This window comes from Pyxicephalus adspersus, chromosome 3, assembly GCF_032062135.1.
Source record: "Pyxicephalus adspersus chromosome 3, UCB_Pads_2.0, whole genome shotgun sequence".
NCBI lineage: Eukaryota > Metazoa > Chordata > Amphibia > Anura > Pyxicephalidae > Pyxicephalus > Pyxicephalus adspersus.
Genome location: NC_092860.1, coordinates 94,490,135 through 94,510,173, shown reverse-complemented (window position 1 = coordinate 94,510,173; position 20,039 = coordinate 94,490,135). Strand labels below are relative to the sequence as shown.

At 36.5% G+C, this 20,039-nt stretch overlaps 1 protein-coding gene across 1 annotated transcript in view; it reads left to right on the top strand.

Annotated features, from left to right (window-relative positions):
• The window catches only part of ARSJ (arylsulfatase family member J), a 45,336-nt gene extending 34,109 nt beyond the window's left edge, over window positions 1-11,227 (top strand). The window contains exon 2 of the mRNA XM_072405763.1: window positions 4,365-11,227. Within this exon, the coding sequence (XP_072261864.1) occupies window positions 4,365-5,778 (1,414 nt within the window). The 3' untranslated portion in view covers window positions 5,779-11,227. The remainder of the gene's footprint in view (window positions 1-4,364) is intronic.
• Window positions 11,228-20,039: the final 8,812 nt, after the last annotated feature.

The following is a 20,039-nucleotide window of genomic DNA, read 5'->3' as shown; positions in this document are numbered from 1 at the left end:
TCATGTGCAGGACAGAGGCTTGATGGGGGGGGGTGCATTTTAGTGAACACAGCTGAGGTTGTGGGTGATCTTTAGGGCTGTTCTGCAACATTTTGTAACTCTTTAAAGACCAAGGAAAAGTGCAACACAGCTTGCTTCAGAAGTTAATGAATGTCTAGGCTCTATAAAGTTTTTTTTTTTTTTTGCTTTGTTTGTTCATAACTTACAGTGAGCATTTTATATAGTAACTGACACCATGCTGCATTTATTAAAATAATGTACCTGTTCCAACCTACATACAAATACCACTTAAGAACAAACCTACAGTCCCTATCTAGTATGTAACCCGGAGACTACCTGAGCATATCATAATGTGTAGAGAGCAGGGTTAACTCATTATTCTTGAACATGTACTGTATACAAAATTATTGATAAAAATTTGTGTGTACATTTATAAAAAAAGCGGCCACCAGGGTTTTAAATAATGTGGTGTACCAAATAAAAGATATACTGCAAATACTTTTGTTTTATCATAAATTATTTGCCAAATCAGTTACAATTGGCATCTAAGATTCAAAGATAATTGATCACAAAATAGGTAAAGAAATTCTCCCAAAAAGGCAATTTTTTTTATGATCTAAGATATTTGTTAGTTGGCTGTTTTCCTCTGACAAATGTATATAAAGGTTCTGCCTTGAACAAGCCCCAGGCTTGCTTTATTACTGCTATCAGTATACTTGTCTCTCTGTACTGCGGGAATAAATCTGCAGAGAAATCTTATCTTCTTTTATATTTGAAATTCTTTGACAATACCCCTTAACAGCACAGAAAGAATAGGTTGCAAGGACATTGACTTTCTTGTTCTTATGAGGAAGGTAATGTTGACCCATGTAATAAGGAGTAAGTGACAGATAAGGACATTCCTTATGATTACAGTTTGTTGATGATAGAAAACATAAACCTTCCATCGTTCTACAAAAAGACAACATCTCAATTTATCAACCTTGATGCTGTTCATTGGTTGAGCATGTGTATGATTTCCTCATATTTTTTCATAACCTTGTTAGTTGTAGTAAACAACAATAGTATTTGATAAAGCCCAACAATTTATATAAAAACTCAAGTATTTCAACTGTATAGTCAAAACAATATACAATATAGTCAATATTTCTTGTTTTCAACAATGAGAGCCAATCAAAGCTAAAAATATCAGTGATATTGTTATTTTTCTCATCTGTGTTGTAATAAAATGAAAGAATGATGGTAACATTTCATAGAGCTTTTCTTGTGAGAATGAATCTCTATGTGTTATCTGTGATGGCATGACCCTGGTGTCTCATTACTGCTAAAAACAAATGCCATTTGGTGATCTATACTCAGCAATATATTGATGGGATATATATACAGAATTGTTGTTTTCCTTGCTCAGAATAAGGGACAATATGATAACCCTTTGTTTATACATTATTCTGTCTTTTCTATAAAAATGTTTGCAAGGAATAATAATGTGAATAGTAATGTGGCTTCAAGCACTGATTGTTCTAGTGAATAATAATGAATTAGATTTTGGTATAATTTGTTTAACTAAAGTCTGGATTTAATATTAGGCACAGTGGAGTTACATCATGGACTAGCAGAGGTTCAAAGGTGATTTCATCCATCACACAGCAAATATTAAATCTTCTTTCATAAATAAACGAATGAGTCAGAGGGAGATCAAGGCAGACATACGTAACTTAACTAAACAATTGAATTCACTTTATATGTTTGTCTACCAGACCTGACCACATTTATAGTACATACAGACTTAATATGTAACCACATGAACAAGTAAAGTGTTTAATTCAAGTGTGTTTTGTGGCAAAAAAAACCCACCTTCTAGATTGCAAGCTCTTCAGAGCAGGGTCCTCTCCTCCTGTGTCACTGTCTGTATTCGTCTGTCATTTGCAACCCCTATTTAATGTACAGCGCTGCGTAATATGTTGGCGGTATATAAAACCTGGTAAATAATATTACCAACATTTATTTATAGATTCTCCCCAATAGATGCACATTTGCCTTTTAAAAACACTGCAACTACTGAAGAATAACCACATGGTTCCAACTTTCTATTGTAGCTCAAAAGAACATGCCTTTGCCGATTGGACTTTAAAAAAGTCAACTATTCCACTAGTTTCTTTCTGTGCCAATCCACATGTATATATTGATTTACCTCCTAAATAACCGTTGTTGCTACCCTGACTGCGAAAGGTATGTATACAAGTCAGAAGATTCTCGTCCAAGACAAATACTCATGCTTGTCTTATCTACTGACAGTCTGCCAAAGTGGGAACATTTGCTGTGCATTTCCATGGGGGAAAGCACAATGGGGTTCAGCTCGCTCACCCTCCCCCTACCATTTACATGGAACAGGACAATGCTGTGTGTACAGTGCTCATTCATTTGAAAATCATCTGATGGTCATCCTACTTCTGTTTAAGAGCCTGCCCACATGCTGTGTATGGGAAAAATGGCTCCTGGCAGATGCAGCTCTGGGAACATGTCATTGGACTGACCTCTTAGCAGACCTTCAAAGAGTGTAAAGCCTGCTGATACTATCACGGGGAATAATTAAAGTAAAATGCTCTAAAGGGATGGAGGAAGGTTTTGTAGTACATTTGTGTATGCCTGGGCATTCACTTTTAGGCACTGCTATATAAAACTATGGCTTTTGCCAGACAGGTAGCATGTGAACACCTAGGGGTCTATTTAGGAATCAGTGGATTTGACATTCACCAAATGTTCTCTGGTGAACTGCCAATGTGTTTTATTGGCAGTTGTTGATTTTTCCATCAGCAAACATCAGATTTACTGCTTTAAAATATACATCCCATGCCAGAAAGAACATCAAGGGTATGTATTCAGCCTTCTGATTCAACAGTTAAGGATCAGGAGCAAACTGATGAATCAACCCTTCTGCTTATTTTGCTTTTCCATTCTTTTAGCAGGTTGTTAGCAAATACATATTGCAACAGAGCTTGAATGACTCAGCGCTGCCACACAATTTTCCTACATTCTTTTGCATAGGGGAATACAAGAGACTAATTTAAAGACAAAATTCAGAACTTTATGCCAGTTGTATTAATTATTTGTTTATTAATAATAAATTAATAATTATCTAATAGGAGATGCCTAGAGGGGTCTTAAGGCTGTACCTTGGAAAAGGTTATCAGCGAGGAAGCCATTTGCAAATTATTGAAATAGTGAAGAGGGCAATTAGGGGTGTATTTATGTGTAAGGTTGGAATGTAAGTGGGAAAATAGCTGTAAGTGGGTTAAAAGGTAAAGCAAATGAGTCAGAATTTCATCCTGTGGTGAAATGGACACCAATGGGGACAATTATAAAGAGGGACAGTAGACGTGCAATAATGAGGAAGATTGATTAATGATCCTGCAATATGCATGATGGATTGTAAGGTGGTGGTGGTGGGGGTGATATATCATTCTAGCATCTGTTAGTTCTCCTAGCTTTCACTAGGTGTTGGGTTGCCTTTGAAAAAAGGAAGGGGCTGATCTTGGAGGTATGTACAACCCCTCACTGACTACCTTGCATCTATTCACTTTGAATGGAATGGCCATCCTTTCCCACAACTCCCCACTAACAAGCAATATAAGGGGCCCCATGAGAGAAAGCTACCTAATGTTGCACTCTGTACACTATGTGGTATAATGCAGTGTCCTGGCTGCTAAACGTGCTGATTAGTATATTACTTAGACCTGACCCATGCATGCTTTAAATTATGCCATGTATTACATTTTACACAGCTAGTTATCGTGTAGTTTAAAATGAATGCATTTATGCTGAGACAAAATGCTAGCCTTCTGTATATCTTTTATTTAATTTTTTATTCTTCCAGGTTTTTCTTGTTTATGTGAAACTCTCACACAGTAATGCCTTTTTCAATCACTTTAGGCTTGGTCTACATAGACGGTTGTAAAAAAACGTATGTAAACGTTTCTACCACGTTTATATGTGTATTAATGCACTTTTATTGGCGTTTTAAAGCTTGCCGCGTTTCTTGCGGTTTTCCTGCATTTTTACCGTGTTTACATTTCAAGCACTTATAAATGCTGAAAAACGCAAGGAATCGCGTTTTTTCAGCTTTTTAATTTTTAAAAACTTTATAGGGAGCGTTAACTCTAAAGGAAATGCCCTGATGTAGATTAGCCCATTGAAAGCATGGGGCTTTTACAGCAAGAGGAAAAATGTGCGTGTAGACTAAGCCTTAACAAGTATTTATTGCTTGTTAAGACAATGTAAATACTTAAATATCCAAAGTTTGTGCACAGAAATAAAAAGGGAAAAAATACTACGTTAAACTTATCAATATTTCTCTTTCTTTTCAGATACCAGATTCACACAGGCCTCCAGCACTCTATTATAAGGCCTTCTCAACCAAACTGTCTACCTCTAGACAACCTGACCTTGCCACAGAAACTAAAGGATGTTGGCTATGCAACACACATGGTAGGAAAATGGCACCTGGGTTTTTATCGTAAAGAATGCATGCCAACACATAGAGGTTTTGATTCTTTCTTTGGATCGCTTTTGGGCAGTGGAGATTACTACAATCATTACAAATGTGACAGCCCTGGAACATGTGGATATGACCTATATGAGAATGATAATGCAGCATGGGAACATGACCATGGCATTTACTCCACAGAGATGTACACCCAACGAGTGCAGAAAATCTTGGCTAGCCACAATCCTAAAAAACCTATATTCCTTTACATAGCTTACCAAGCAGTGCATTCACCTTTACAAGCCCCTGGAAATTATTTAGAAAATTATAAATCTATTACTAATGTCAATAGACGACGATATGCTGCAATGTTGTCATGTTTGGACGATGCAATTAAAAACATTACCATTGCTTTAAAAAATTTTGGATTCTACAATAACAGTGTAATTATTTATTCTTCAGATAATGGTGGGCAACCAATGGCCGGTGGTAACAACTGGCCTTTGCGTGGTAGCAAAGGCACATATTGGGAAGGAGGTATACGAGCTGTTGGTTTTGTGCACAGTCCACTTTTTAAAAACAAGGGCTATGTGTGTAAGGAACTCATACATATAACAGATTGGTTTCCTACATTAGTTACTCTGGCTGGGGGAACTATAGATGAAGACATGCAATTAGATGGCTATGACATATGGGAAGCAATAAGTGAAAAAATGCCTTCTCCAAGAATAGACATTCTGCACAATATAGATCCTATGTACATCAAAGCAAGAAATGGTTCTTGGGCAGCTGGATTTGGCATTTGGAATACTGCCATTCAATCTGCTATTAGGGTGAACCACTGGAAATTGCTTACTGGAAATCCTGGGTATGGAGATTGGGTGCCTCCACAAAGTTTCATCAATGTTGGACTTAACCGATGGCACAATGAGCGAGTATCTCTCTCTATTGGCAAGTCTTTGTGGCTTTTTAACATAACAGCTGACCCATACGAAAGAGTTGACTTATCAGAAAAGTACCCAGACGTTGTAAAGCAATTGCTTAGAAAACTGGCACAGTTCAATAAATCTGCAGTTCCAGTGCGTTATCCCCCAAAGGATCCAAGAAGTAACCCTAAGCTTAATGGTGGAGTTTGGGGTCCATGGTTCAAGGAGAGTAAAAAAGCTAAGAAAACTGGTTTGAAAAAACCCAAAAAAAACAAAGAGAAGAAAAACTCCAAACATCGCAAACAGATGTATTCCGGATGTCATCCACCACTCTCAAATGCACAACAAGATAGCCTGGTGCACAGTTAGCTATACCATTGTCATGTATGCTGTTCACTACATAATACACACTGGCAATGCTACAGCACAGTACAATACCATTAGAATTATAATGTATCCACCAACAAGTTCTATTGTTGAACAAATATTGATTACATTTATTAATATTGATGTTTTAAGGCATATGATGCCTCTAAGTGGAAATCTACCTAAACATTTTATACACAATATATATTTGTATTTGTATCATTAAGAAGGGTTATATCCTGTGTAAGATTTGTATTGCAACCCATGTTTTATTGGGGGGATTCACCCTCATTTCCCACACCACTGATCGCCATCATCAGGACAGAAAGCAAAGGGAAATCTCACACAGCAATAGAAAGCCTGACAGATGGTCTAATCTTTTCCTATGCTTTTTTAGGCAGATCTAATCAGTCATAGTACAATTTTTAAAAAGCAATACAGGTTGACAATCAAAAATCCGGCGAATGAAACTTAAAAATTCCAATTTTTTTATACTTACTTCCACACACAGAGCAGCCTTCCTCTCACAACACCGTGGACATCTGGCACAGTTCCAGGGAGCAGGCAGCAGGGGTCTCTCAACGTGTATTTAGTATAATAAGCAAGACCTAACAGTTGTTTCTATAGAACAGAGCCATGAAAACATTAGTGGCCAAACAGTGTACTGCAGTCCCAGTATTGGAAATGCAATCCGGGAAATTCATGCCAGGAAACTGAAGGATCCAAATTGTTGATGGCCAGATTTTCGATTGTCAACCTGTACAAACTTTATTATGTGTGGTAAAATTTGATAAAATTTACATTCAACACGTTTCATAGATGGTATCTGCTTTCACAGGAATTTCAATTGAGATAATGGGCCTGATTTATTAAAGTTCAAGAATGGGGACGATACATTTTCATCGGTGAACCTCAGTGATACAACAAACCTGGAATGGATTTCTTACTTTCCTATTCCTATTTGCTACTAAACCACAAATGACTTTTAATAAATCCATTCCAGTGTTTCTGAATCACTCAGCTTCACTGATGAAAGTGTATCTCCCCTGGCCTTGGAGAATTTTAATACATCAGGCCCTCTTTTGTAAACAAACATCCAATTACATGTAGGCAGACTCCTCAAAAACTGTGGGATCAGTAACAATTACAAGGGGGAAAGGGGAGGTAGATGCACACAACACCTCACAGCCCAAAAAAGCACTTCTTTGCCAAATCATAGAAGTTCATTTGTGAGCCTCAAAGGATTGGTATGTCTGTGACATCCATAGTAATAGATTGTATCCGGAGTCAATTTGCTCAAAGATTAATGCCAAATATACAAGTTTCAAATGGTCTTTCTTAAGGATACCTGGTCTGCCAATCCTTCTCCACTGCCCTTTGTATAGTAGGAAGAATGTTTGGAACGTATATTTAGTGAATCTGATGAATTTTAACCCTACTCTATTTTACTTCCCCGTTTGAGAATTTTTTCTTGACTTTCTGTACTTTTAAAAAGTTAAACATTTTTGGCAGAAGTTGGATTTTAGGACACCATTTCTATGTTAGGTTATAAGATCCTATGTATCAGATCTACTAAAACTGTTGGTTGATGGTCATTTTAACACAGTTTCATGTATAATGGATATCAAGTAATGGCTGTTAAATTCTGTAAACTAAACATAGACATACAAATAAACTCCAACTACACATATAAATACATTAGCTGGTATGTATATATGTAAGACATACAAGTAGACAGATTTTCCTCTTTGGGTATTTACCTTTTTTATTTTTTATTTTGATTTCTAAATCTAGAAAAATGTTCTTTACTCCAGCCAAAAGCTTAATTTCTGACATTTATATATTTGCTTGTCCATTACATTTAATATCAAACTACTGAAATGCTGCTTTCCTAAATCCTTACCTTATTGCACAACTTTACTATAATTTTGCTTCATAAAACTTGCATTGTAAGTGATTCTCTTATATTTCATTATTATAGATTCAAATGCATGTTTGTATTTTGGTTTACCTGCTTGAAAAGTAGTAGTTCAGCCAGTCTTGCTTAATTGTCCAGCAAATAGGCAGATCTTATTAAAAGCTAAAAAATGGAACAAGGAATAAAATAATTATCATATTATACAGTTTGGCAGAACTGTGTGTATCACACAAATGGCTGAACAACATGACAGGTAATTTAGATGATAAAACAGTTCCAATATGTGTATTAAATTGCTTGCATGGAGATTTGCTCTTCAAGAGTTTTTTTTCCATTATATATGTTTAAAGAAACCTGTGCCTAATATAAACTTATCAGTTTATAACAAATATACCAGAAGAAAATCTGTGAGCTTTGTTAAAGTCTCTTCTTGAGACTTGGTTGTTATTCCATTGGGTCCCAACAAACACAGCACACAGAAAGGGGAACCAGGATGTCATTTGTTTAGCAGTCATTTTTCACTTTTGTCTGCATACATGAGCAGAGATGAAGATAACGGCTTAGCAATTTGACAAAAAGTCAAAACTTCCAAGTAGGTAGCAGTGCTCTTAATTGTTTTTAGGATGCATGTTTTGATGAAGAGCAATTTGAGGGTTTAAAACGTGAGAAAGGCAGCACTATATTCACAATCTAGGGAATTAATAGGAATTCAAGGAATTCTGTAACAGCAACATCTTAAGGGCTATATTGACTAACAATTGACTGTAACCGTTATCAAAAACTAACATTTGCCAAAGTACAAGTTATTATCCCTCTAATACCTCGATACCTCCTTAAGGTTAAAGAGAAGCTACAATTTTAGATAACAAACCATACATTTTTGTCATTTCTTTTAATAATACAAAGAAGCATTAATTATTGATGCTGAATGCATATCAATTTGATGGATTACTTATGGTAATCAGTAAGTGCAAAGAACAAAGGTGTAGTACAAAGTGCATTACCCAAAGCAAGCATTAACATTTATAGGTAGCTTGTGACAAAGACAAAACTAGCATTGGTTGTCATTAAACACCAAACCATGTTGTGAAACCTAGAGGCTTGGGAGAGTAGCTGTGCTTTTTAATAATATAGATGAAACCAATGCTTGTCGATAGGTTGCCAAACCATCTGCTATTGTAGTATAAGGTATGATAAATTGCTGTTCTTTACTACTGTATAGTACAATGGTCCATTGACAGGCAACAAAAATAAATGTATACGCTAGGTTAGAGTTTCTGCCTTGAGTTTCCTGCTTCATTAATTAGTTCATTAGCTTTATCTTTGCCACAGGTTTGGTTTTATCTTACAGTAATTTAGTGTTACCAAACCCCCAACTCATTTGATTGAGGATAAGGCATTGACCCCGCCTACAACCAACAGTGGCTGCTGTAGCCTATTACTCTTTGTGGCTTTACTGAAAATATATAATCTCCTTATATTTTATTAGGAGTAAATTAACAGTAACCCTTACCAAATGCTGTTGCTATATAAAAAATTTACATTTAAATATTGATACTAGGTAGAACATTTCAAAGCAACTATATCAGAAAAATGAATCCTGACAAAAAGAATACGCTGCAAAATAATAGTGGGTTTGAACTTTTCTAGATGTCCAAATGTCTGACTGCTTTGCTGAAACAATTGCACTTATGGTGTGTGAATGTCCTGTGTCCCCTGCAGCTGTTATTGGTTCCATCCATGGACTTTCATGTCACTATTGGACATAGTAGTGATGTATATTATGGTGGGAGAAACCATTAAGCCTCTGAGGGGGCATGGGTGATCAACAATCCTGAAAGTATTGGTCTCTCATCAAAGTTTACAAGAGTATATCTTTTCAACAGTGCAGTGTTCGGCAGTGCAAGAAGTACAAACGGTAATAAGTTCCTTTTTGAAACTCTGCCAAGGGGAATTTGTTCATTTCGATTTCTGTCTTTTTTACCATGATAACCCTAATCAGTGATCTTAAAGTTATTAGAATATTCAACCAATAAGTTGTATTTGTATTTTGTATAACCTTCTTCCATTTAAGATAAGTGATCAAAAAACAAAGAATATTTTTCTCAGCAGGTTTGTCTTTGTACAGTCTTATTTATATTAAAGTAGTCCTCACACTGTATGATAATGTCTCTAGTATTGGTCAGTGTGAGACATTATGAAAGAAATGTTACAAAAATCTAAATAAAAATGGCAGATGAATGGAAATGGTTGCTTATTTTTTTTTGCAGAATCCTTACTTATGGATATTTTGTTGTACATTATTTGGGATGGCATATAAGAACCAGACATATGAATCAATAATCTAATTATCATTTGGAGCCTTCCAGAATTAACAACATATTCAGGGTTTCCCTGTGTGTAAAAATAAAGGTGAGAAACCAAATAAGAAAAAGTGTAATGCAATGTTTAATTTAATGTTTAATTTAAAGAGGATGTGACCTCAAAAGTAAGGATTTGCTACCTGAATGGAACATTAGGAAATGTTAATTGTGCCATAGCAGTACACGGAAAAGTCTTGATTTTGTTACAAATTCCTCTTAAAAAATACCAGTTTGCTTTCTAGTTACTTCTTTGCGTTCAGATTTAAGGGACCTGATATTAAAGCTCTTCAAGGCTGGAGAGGATATACTTTTGTTAATGAAGCTGGGTGATCCAGCAAACCTGGAATGGATCTGGTCCAGGATTCAAAACATTTGCTAGCAAATTGCAAATGACTTTGAAAAATCCATTCCAGGTTTGCTGGAATGGATAAATGGCCCTACCTGTGACTGGCCCCAACCTTACCATGACTGGTCCATACCAATCATTATCTACCAGTCTAAAAATATATCACATTCTCACACAGATTATCATCAGTCTGCCTATTAACTTTTTTGTAATGCCAGAAGGCAAGTTTGATCAGTGGAGGAGGCTTGCGTGGGTTTTTCCATTTATACCAATAATGCCTCAATCAAACAAACTCACCGCCTGTTTTTTCTTCAAAAGCTATGTTGCTAGGAAAATACTTTTTCTCTGGTACTGTACCTTAAATATAGGAATCTTGGTCCCTTTCTAAGCAGGTATCAGGAATATACCAAAATTTAAGATTTAAAAAAAATCTTTCTTTGTCAGAAGCAAAAACCAACAACAAAAAAACTGAAAAAAACAAATGCTTTTTAAACAAAAGTATTATTTAATACATATTATCTAAATAAAATGTGGTTTTCTATGTAAGGTAGAATAATTTACAGCTGGGAATATGTGGGATACGTCATGTATCTCCAACAAATATTCAGTTACTAATTGTAGGTGTCTGGGAAAATAAAGTTACACAATCAACCTATACTTATGTCAAGTGACTAAATTTTTTCCTTTCTTCCTGTTCCTGTATTTTTTAGAGTCATCTCATGCTCTTAGTTATGCTAATGTTAATGTACTTAGCTGTACTAATTATGATTGCAAAGAGCACATTCAATCACTTTTTCATTGATTTGGTGTAAATGATATGAACTAATTTACTAGCTGTATAATTCATTTCTTTTATTTATTCATCACTTTTATTTCTGAATATTAAAGTGGTAGTATCATATTAAATAACAAGAGCCTTACTCTTTAAATTTTAGGACCAGGGGGCTGCTGTTGACATTGAGATGAAACCTGCGGACTTGAATGCAAACAAGCAATAAAGATATATGTATAAAACTAGAATAATTTTAATTTAAAATGAAATTAAATTGAAATGTTTCTAGTTACTGTAACGTACATGCACCAAATAAAGGAACTGACAAATTAAGAATTTCTGCACTCACCATTTGATGCTCATTTTATTAATGTGACATTTTAATAATAAAAGATACAAAACTAAAGCTATCATACAGTGCTGGTCGTTCATTTATTGCTCCCCGTTCACCATTCCTGTACCAAAGAGCAGAATCTAGACCATACAATGCGTGTTGTCAGTTATAGGGGGCCGCTAACCTTCTTCGTACCCCCAAATCTCTGCAATGGATACTTCCAGAGAAATGAAATTCGTGTGACAGATAGCCAAGGTGTATATGTTCCTACTGTTACATCTTCAGGTCCCTACATCTCCCCATTCCTAGGAAATTAGGGTTCACAGAAGGTAAGTGGCCATTATTATACCTACAGCTCCCCTTTCAGGAGAAATTGGGGTTCAAAGAACCTAAGGAGACAGGGCACCATGGTATGATACAAGTGATAAAGTTTTAGTGTGTGCGGGGGGTGGGGGGGTTGCCACAAAAGTCCCAATTTTATCTCACATTTACCTTTTTCTACTGTTAAAGAGAAATTGGACTTTACAGAAGGTGAGTGGCCAGCTATGTGTCACAGGGTAGCAGGGGTATGACAGGCATACTTTTTGTATTTTGTGATGGCGACATAGTGATGAAATTTAAGGGGGAGTAAGCTCCTGCACTTGCAGTTACATTTCCCTTTTACTTACAGGGAAATCGGGGTTTATAGAGAGTAAGCGGATAGCTATACGAGACAGGGTAGCATGATATGATGGGTATAACATTTTAATGGGGAATTGGGGGAAAAAATAACGTACTCCCACATTTCCATTTGCCAACATTCTTCTGTTTCAGAGAAATTGGGGTTCAGAGAAAGTAAGGGGCCAGCTATGTATTATCCCAGCAGCCGCTTAGTCCGTCAAACCACAGCGTCTGCAGATTTGACTCCAGGCTGCAATAAGTGGTACTGAGTGTCTCCTCCTAGTAGGGTTCTTTGGCATGAAGAAGGGGTAACCACAACGCAACCTAACCGCTAGTCTGAACACAGCCTTGAAGTTTTGTGAACGAGCAAGTATATATTTGGGGCACCCTATATTTGTTAGTCCCCTAGTGCACAATGCTAGGGAAGTGTTCCCTGGGGGTAAACATGCAAACCTAATTTGGGGACCCTGGTCCTGAAATAGTCGCCCTAATGTTAAAATTTTCCTGATTGTTATTAGGATTTTATGCTTGTGACTCTGTATCTAGCTACTTGTTATGTTCAGGGGGCTGAAAATTAGATTAGTAGCACGTTACTATGTAAAGAGGATATGTAGGAGATATGAATTGTATGAGATATGTTTGTAGGGGATATGAAGGTTTATACATGGGCATAAGGACACAGCATGGACACAGACACAGCTCTGATGCTGCTGCTGGGATTATCTCACAGTGCAAGGTGTAAAAAAAAGGTAACTGCAAAATATGGTCTTATGGTAAGGTACCAGGAAACAGTCCAGCCAGTAATTTTGCATTTTGTCAGCCTGAATACCTGTTGAGTTTAGGAGTACTTTGGGTTTCCAAGAACTGCCTGGAAAAAATAAGGTTGCCAGTAAAATGGATTTGTTCTCTCTGTCTTTCCAGGTATATAAAATATATTCATTTGACTTTCCAAATGCAATTTCCTATTACCAATATGTAAGCTTTTATATTTTTGCAGCTGAGCATTTCATTTAACCCTAATTCTGATTATGTCTAGTGATGATTGATCTGGGTCATTCTCATTTGTTGCAAACCTCAAGCCTTATGGGGGCAGCCATTCATTAATGGTATAATATTGTGTGAGAAAATGAATGAAGAACATCATATTTACCCTGGTAATAGACGCCATCAACGTCAGTTTTTTCCAGGCAGAGAAAGCTGAATTGTTTTATGTTTTCCTCTGCTCTCCATTTTTCTGTATGAGAGAACTGAAAGTGTCAGGGAGAATATTTGATTTGCCACCAGATTTACAATTTTCTCAGGCCTCCCAGTATGCTATGACTGTGAATATCATAGATTTCATTAGGTTATTCTGTATTTAATATTACCCAGTGTTCTCCTTTTCTGGGCAATTTCCCAAGAATGGACACAAAATAAAATTGTACGGGAGAACTGTGTGTCAGCTGTGTCAGATTTCTCTCCAGCAGGATCTTAAATGTGGAATTCTAAGGTTTATACAACATCTTTCAACTGCTCTAATCCATGGTAGGCAAAGAAAGCAATAGGCATTCAACCATATTACTCTCTCCTGGGACTGAGAGAAATCTACTAAATTATTTCTGCATGTCTGTACAAATAGAATCTACAGTAGCTCACATTGTTGGAAGAATAAATGCTGCCATGGCAATAAGTATTTTTAGATCTCACATAGACATACAGGGAATGATTTACTAAAAGAGCCATTTTCATTTTTGTATTTTTATTTTTGGTAAAGCAATTTTAACTGCATATTTAAAGCAATCCAAGATTCACTTTACCTGGTGCAAAATCAATCCTTAATTAAATCACTCCACAGTGTAAGGCGAAACAAAGCCCAGGGATATGCAGATGTGTGGGACGTAAATTAGATAGGTGACTGACAAGTGAATAGTATATTTATGTTGTTATGTTACCAGAACAGTCACTGTTTTGGGTAATATTGCATACAAAATGGATAAAAGAATGAATAGTGAAGGTGTGACATATAGGTCAACAGTCTGGGAAGCACTAATTCCATTGACAAAAATGTAAATAAAAAAAAAAAAGCTAGGTGTAAAAGAATTTTCAGCTCAGAGGCAAAAGGCTTAAGATGACACAATAAGGTGTCATGAAAGCCCCAGTAGCAGGGGAGGCATGAGAAATCAGGGGGCCCCTCTTTTACCCACCTCGTCTGAGGACATCAGCCTGCAACATGCCGGCATGGACAGAGCGCCATGGGATTCCTTGGTAAGTAAAAGTGATACTGGCAGTCCTCACCTAATGAAGGGCTCAGGGGTGATAGTTACATTAATTATTTGGTTTAAAAAAATAGCTCTAAAAGCTTACCTCAACTTTTTTCTTCCTTGCAATTCTCTTTTACAAAATAGGCTTTAATTTATTTATACTTGTCCCATTTTTTTTGGTCCAGCATTTGTGCATTTGGGGGTGGCTACATTTCCTTTCAGGCACCTGGTCTCAGTGTGGCCACCCCTGTGTACATTATTCTGCCTGGATACTCCTACCTGCATACAGGTAGCCCTGAAACCTTGCATTTATTGCAATAATTCAGAGGTTTTTTGAAAGGTTTGGTGCAGTATACCACTTTTGGTTAGTAAGCGTACACTTTTTTAGGGGTCTACACATCAGACCTAAGGTAAGGACAAATCAGGAAAAAAAGGGACAAAATGATTTGGCTTACAATGAGGCACAGTTACTACAAATGTAAATTGTGGTAGTAAGGGACCCAATCAGTGTAAGAATGTTTGTACTGTGGACTGTAAAGTTAGTTTGTTCTTCACCCCTAAAGTACCCAAAACAGGAGAGACCTAAGCACATTTTTTTAGCACACAATTGTTTTTTGTTTTTTTATAAATGTGCTTGTGGTGGTGAGCACATGAAGCTGGCAGAGTACCTGGGTTTGAGTGGCTTCCTGGATGTCCATCCTCTGGGCGAGTAATTGGCTGGGGTCTGCAGAGGTCTGGGAGGGTGTTTACATGGTTTGTGCAAACTGTCATGCACGGAGAGACAGGACCACTAGGGGGCACTGTGGCTTGTATGGAGGTGGTGTGAGCCCTAAGAAGGGCCAAGGCGCAGAGTCTAAGCCGTAACCAGGTTTTCTCCGGAGCCTCTGATGGTGAGGATGATGCGCTGCTGGTTACGGACAGGTTGCCGTCCTTGGGCACACCAAGGTGCGCAAGTACGCTACAAAATCACAATGCAGGCGCATAGTCAAGGAAAGCCGGGATCAAGACAGGCAGCAAACAAGAAAGGTCAGGTCACACGCCAGGTGCCAACAACCAGGGATCCAGGAGACAGACACTAGTGACACAGGGGCCACTGCAGGCACAGGGAACACAGGAAACACTGGAAGCAACAGGAGGCACAAGGAACACTGGAACAGCACAGGGAAGTTGGCTGGGAACCAACAGACTAGACAACGAGGGGTTATTGCAGGAGCTGGACACAGAAAACACTGAATTTAGCCACAGGTGAACAGGAACTAGCTCACAGAACTAGAGGCCTTAAAAGACATTGCACGAACACAAAATAGAGTCTGTGAACAAACTAAATAGCCAGGGACGAAGTTGATAAAGCTTGGAAACACAGGCACGCTTGGAAACACAACTGCAAGCATGCGCAGAAGAGTGAAACCTGTGCTTTAGTGAGGAACAGGTAAGTGTGACATAATACAAATAGGATGTAACTAGAGCACTTCAAGTAATACTAGTTTCAAAATCCATATAGTTGCCCATTATGGTTAGAAGGATTATTGTTATTACTTATTTTATTATTTACATGTGTTTATATAGCACCAACACATGATGCAGCACTCAAGCAGGTTCACGGTCTAATGTTCCTATCATAGTCATATATCTCCGACACAGTCTAAGGACAATTTTGAGGGGAAACAACCTAACTGCATGTGTTTTGGATGTGGCCGGAAACCCACGCAAACAGAAAGAGAACAAACTCATTACAGATAGTATCCTGGCTAAGTCTTGAACATGGGACCCCAGTACTGCAAAAGGCTAGAGTACTAGGCACTGAGACAAAAAAAAAAATGCTATCATTAGGCACAACACTCTTACAGGTCAAAAAAATCAACCAGTCATCCAAGGCCTAAAGCCCTGTACCAACCCTAAATCACTGTCACCCAAAATGATCTTCAGTGATGCTTGACAGTAGTAACAAATGAGCACTCTACATATGGGCTTCTCAGTAGTCTTTCTGTTCTTTGGACAGGGAAGGGGGGAGGTTGAGTGGATGCATCCCACTCATTCTATTGTTCATGACAGTTGTTATGTTGCCCGACACAGTAAATTGCTCAAAAGTGGGACAGCTGTACTAATGCTAGATTTTCATGAACAGTCATCTGGAACAATCTGTAACATCTGTTCCCAGCCTAACAAAATGGGAAATAAATGACAATCCATTTGACTTTTATCCACTCTCCTAGGCTATGTTTTCCTCTGACGAGCTATAAATTCCTTCTTTTTTCCAGAAAGACAAATGTGAATGACAGCTTCCTGATACAAACATCAGTGACTGAAGATAGCAATATCTCTAACAGAAGCCATTATCATTCCGATACAAAGCAATAAACAGTCTCTGATACATATAAAGGACTTATAGACAAGGCAACAACATTGGAGTGGGCTCAAAGCTGGTATAATGTTTCCTCATATAATATCAGAAGAGTTTAGTACAGACTTATAACACACTATACCAGTGTTCAGGAAGCCTCTCAAATTTTTCAAATTCATTGGAGATGACCATAGTCACCTACACAGGGTAACGTGTATATATACCCTAAATATGAACTTCTGCTTGCTTTATTTTAGTCTTTTAAACATAATAATTAAGTCAAAGTAACTGCATAGTGTTAGAAATGCAGATCTTTCCTGTGTCTGGTGCACACTTGTTGTGTTATCTTCAGGAGTCTAATCAGCTCTTCCAGTATTTTTATCTTGGAATATAGAATAATTATTGTCTGTATAGTAGTAAAATGGAAGTGAAAGGTTTTAGGTAGCTTAGCAGAAGACAACTTGGCAAGGTTGACATAAAAACGTGTGCTGAAATCATGAATTTTTTGCGACAAACGTCTAGCTGACTAAGTGCCATGCTGACTACCTGGGTTCAGTCCTTTCTCAATCACTGACTTGGAAAAAGTTTGTACATCAGGAATGTCTTATCTGCATACTTGCTTTAGTAAAGTCATTCCAGTGAAAGCAACTATCATTTGGAACAAGAGAGGTCAACTCTATCACCATTTTTATTTCCCTCATAATTGGTTTCTTTTCAAGAAATTCATCTAAAACCAGAAGTATTAAATATTATGACTGCTTCATTATTCATTTTCAGTATTATTATATATTCCATGTTATTTCACTGATGAAAGTTCTACAGTTCAGTTAAATATTCAAGTCTTGTATTTTCTGATCTGTGTTACAAAGTTTACAATAATTCTGCTCTCTCAGTTTTAATTATATATTACCATACGTGATTGCATAACAATTCTAGCAAACTTATAAATTAGAAAATGAAAATATTGAAAAAAGAGAAAACTAACATTAAAATGTAACACTTTTAAATATGTATTGGATTATTAATAAATATTTGTGACAATTCAACTTGCAATTATATATAGGTGGGGTTTCAATTAATGCCGTTCCTAAACACACAGGGCAGATGGTAACACAGTGGTAACTATTTTTGCAAGTTGTTGTGAGTTGAAGAATTGTTCAAAACTATTTGCAAAAACATTAGTCTGAACATGTTCATACATGAAAGTGGTGTAACTTTCCTGGCCACCCAAGAGTCCATCTTTTATGCTATTGTATCCCCCAATAAAAATCAATACACATCCATTAAAATGTATGCACAACTTTTGCTCCCAGCTGAGGACAGATCTATAATCTTCCAGAAAACAAACAAAATGTCAGGGCTCGCAGTCAACAATTAATCAAAGCCTTGCATTCTCAGAACTAACCCACAATGGGAATATTTTGTCAGGTAAAATAACACACACACACACACATATATATATATATATATATATATATATATATATATATATAGTTTTATGCTATTGTATCTCCACTAAAAATCAATACACACCTAATAAAATGAATGCAGGTGAGGACATCTGTAATCTTCAGGAAAACAAACAAAATACCAGGTCTTGCAGTCAACAATGTATCAAAGCTTTACAAGGGCTGATACATCTGTAGTTTAAAAGAAATGAAGTGGCAATTTCATTGGTAATACTGAAGCATAAATAAAACATTGCATTCATGAGTTTGTGTATTCAGGTCTGTGTCCATTATAATCTGGTAAACAAAGCTTCCAGTTCTAAGACAATTGATTTATTCAGTATGCGCACTTAACCTTATGAATAATCAGACTGTAGCTTTTAACATGAAAATGTCTCTTCATCTTAAAATTGGAACCGAGCATTCAAGAACTCCAAAAAAATGTTTGTAGAACATGGAAAATACAAATGCTTTAAAATTATTCATGGGTGGTTTAATAAAAAGGTACTGGTATCTTCTAAATTAATTACAATAATTTAGAATTAATTTTAGAATAATTTTATAAAATCCATTTCAGGTATGCTGTATCATTCAGGTTCTCCAATGATAGTTGATCTTCACTATTCTTGGAGAGCTTTAATAAATCAGGCCCATTGTTAAAAGTTCACAGTTTGCAGTGAAATCATAGTAAACAATTTTAGTACAAGACAGAAACCTGTAAATCTATGCGAGCAGAAGGTATGTCTACAGCTCAGCTTCCTGTATGGGGTGAAAACAACAAATAATTCATTTAGACATATAGATAAACAAATAACAGAAAGCGAAAGGAAATGTTCAATGGCAATTTATGTCCCTGTTACATACACGTAAGCGTGTATCAAACTGTGTAATTTCAAGTGACTGCATAATGAAAAACAATTTTGTAGAATGTAGACTGAAATTTGATTTGCCAAAATGTTAATCTATTAAATATCAAATTAAAATGAAAAAATTTTTATTCGATCTTGTTTGACTAATTTACACGGGCTGTTCTCGCTTACCAAAATTTTCGGTAAGCAAGAACAGCCAAATTCGTTGCGAGATCGAGTTTTAAAAACTCGCTCACTTATCACTAATTTTCACTGCTTCTTCATGGCAGACTTCCAGCTATCTTCTCTCTCCCACCCTGCTGACTGAATCATCTCATTTATTTATTTTTTTAACAGATATGTCCAGGAGTGTCTATTTCTTGTGGTCTTTCCCATGCTTAGCTTTACCTGATTAATAACGGATTCAGAGCTTTACAGTTTTCCTTTCTTTCAAGGCATTATACAGGCCAATATGAATCATAAAAGCTGAATTCACTAGTAACTCTCAAACTTAAAAAAAAAAATCTGAAGTTACCCATAATTAGCATAAAGATGTTTTTATATAACTGTGCTGATAGTACTGATGTGGAACATTGCACTTTGCATTCATTTAGTTGAACCATGACACCAGAGAGGGTGCTTTTGCATTTCAGACACAACTTTATGCATACCAAGGGAACACCATTGACAGTTACAATCACATACCTACTTTAAAGCAAGCTCACACAGAGCACAGTGAGTAATTCAAGTAAACTAAGCAGAACAGTGGGATGTGAAGCAGTAATGAACACCCAGCAGATTCTTTATTGCAGCAAGAACACTGATTATTCTATAGTGAAATTAAGCAAATTAAACATTTGCATGTGATTTGATGAAGTCTAATAAAAAATTAGCTTATTCTATTGAAAATAACCTTATTGTATGTAATGTCATTTTTACAGCACCTTTCTTAGGTTCTTTTTGTTTGATGTGTAAGGAGATTGTAGCTGTTTTG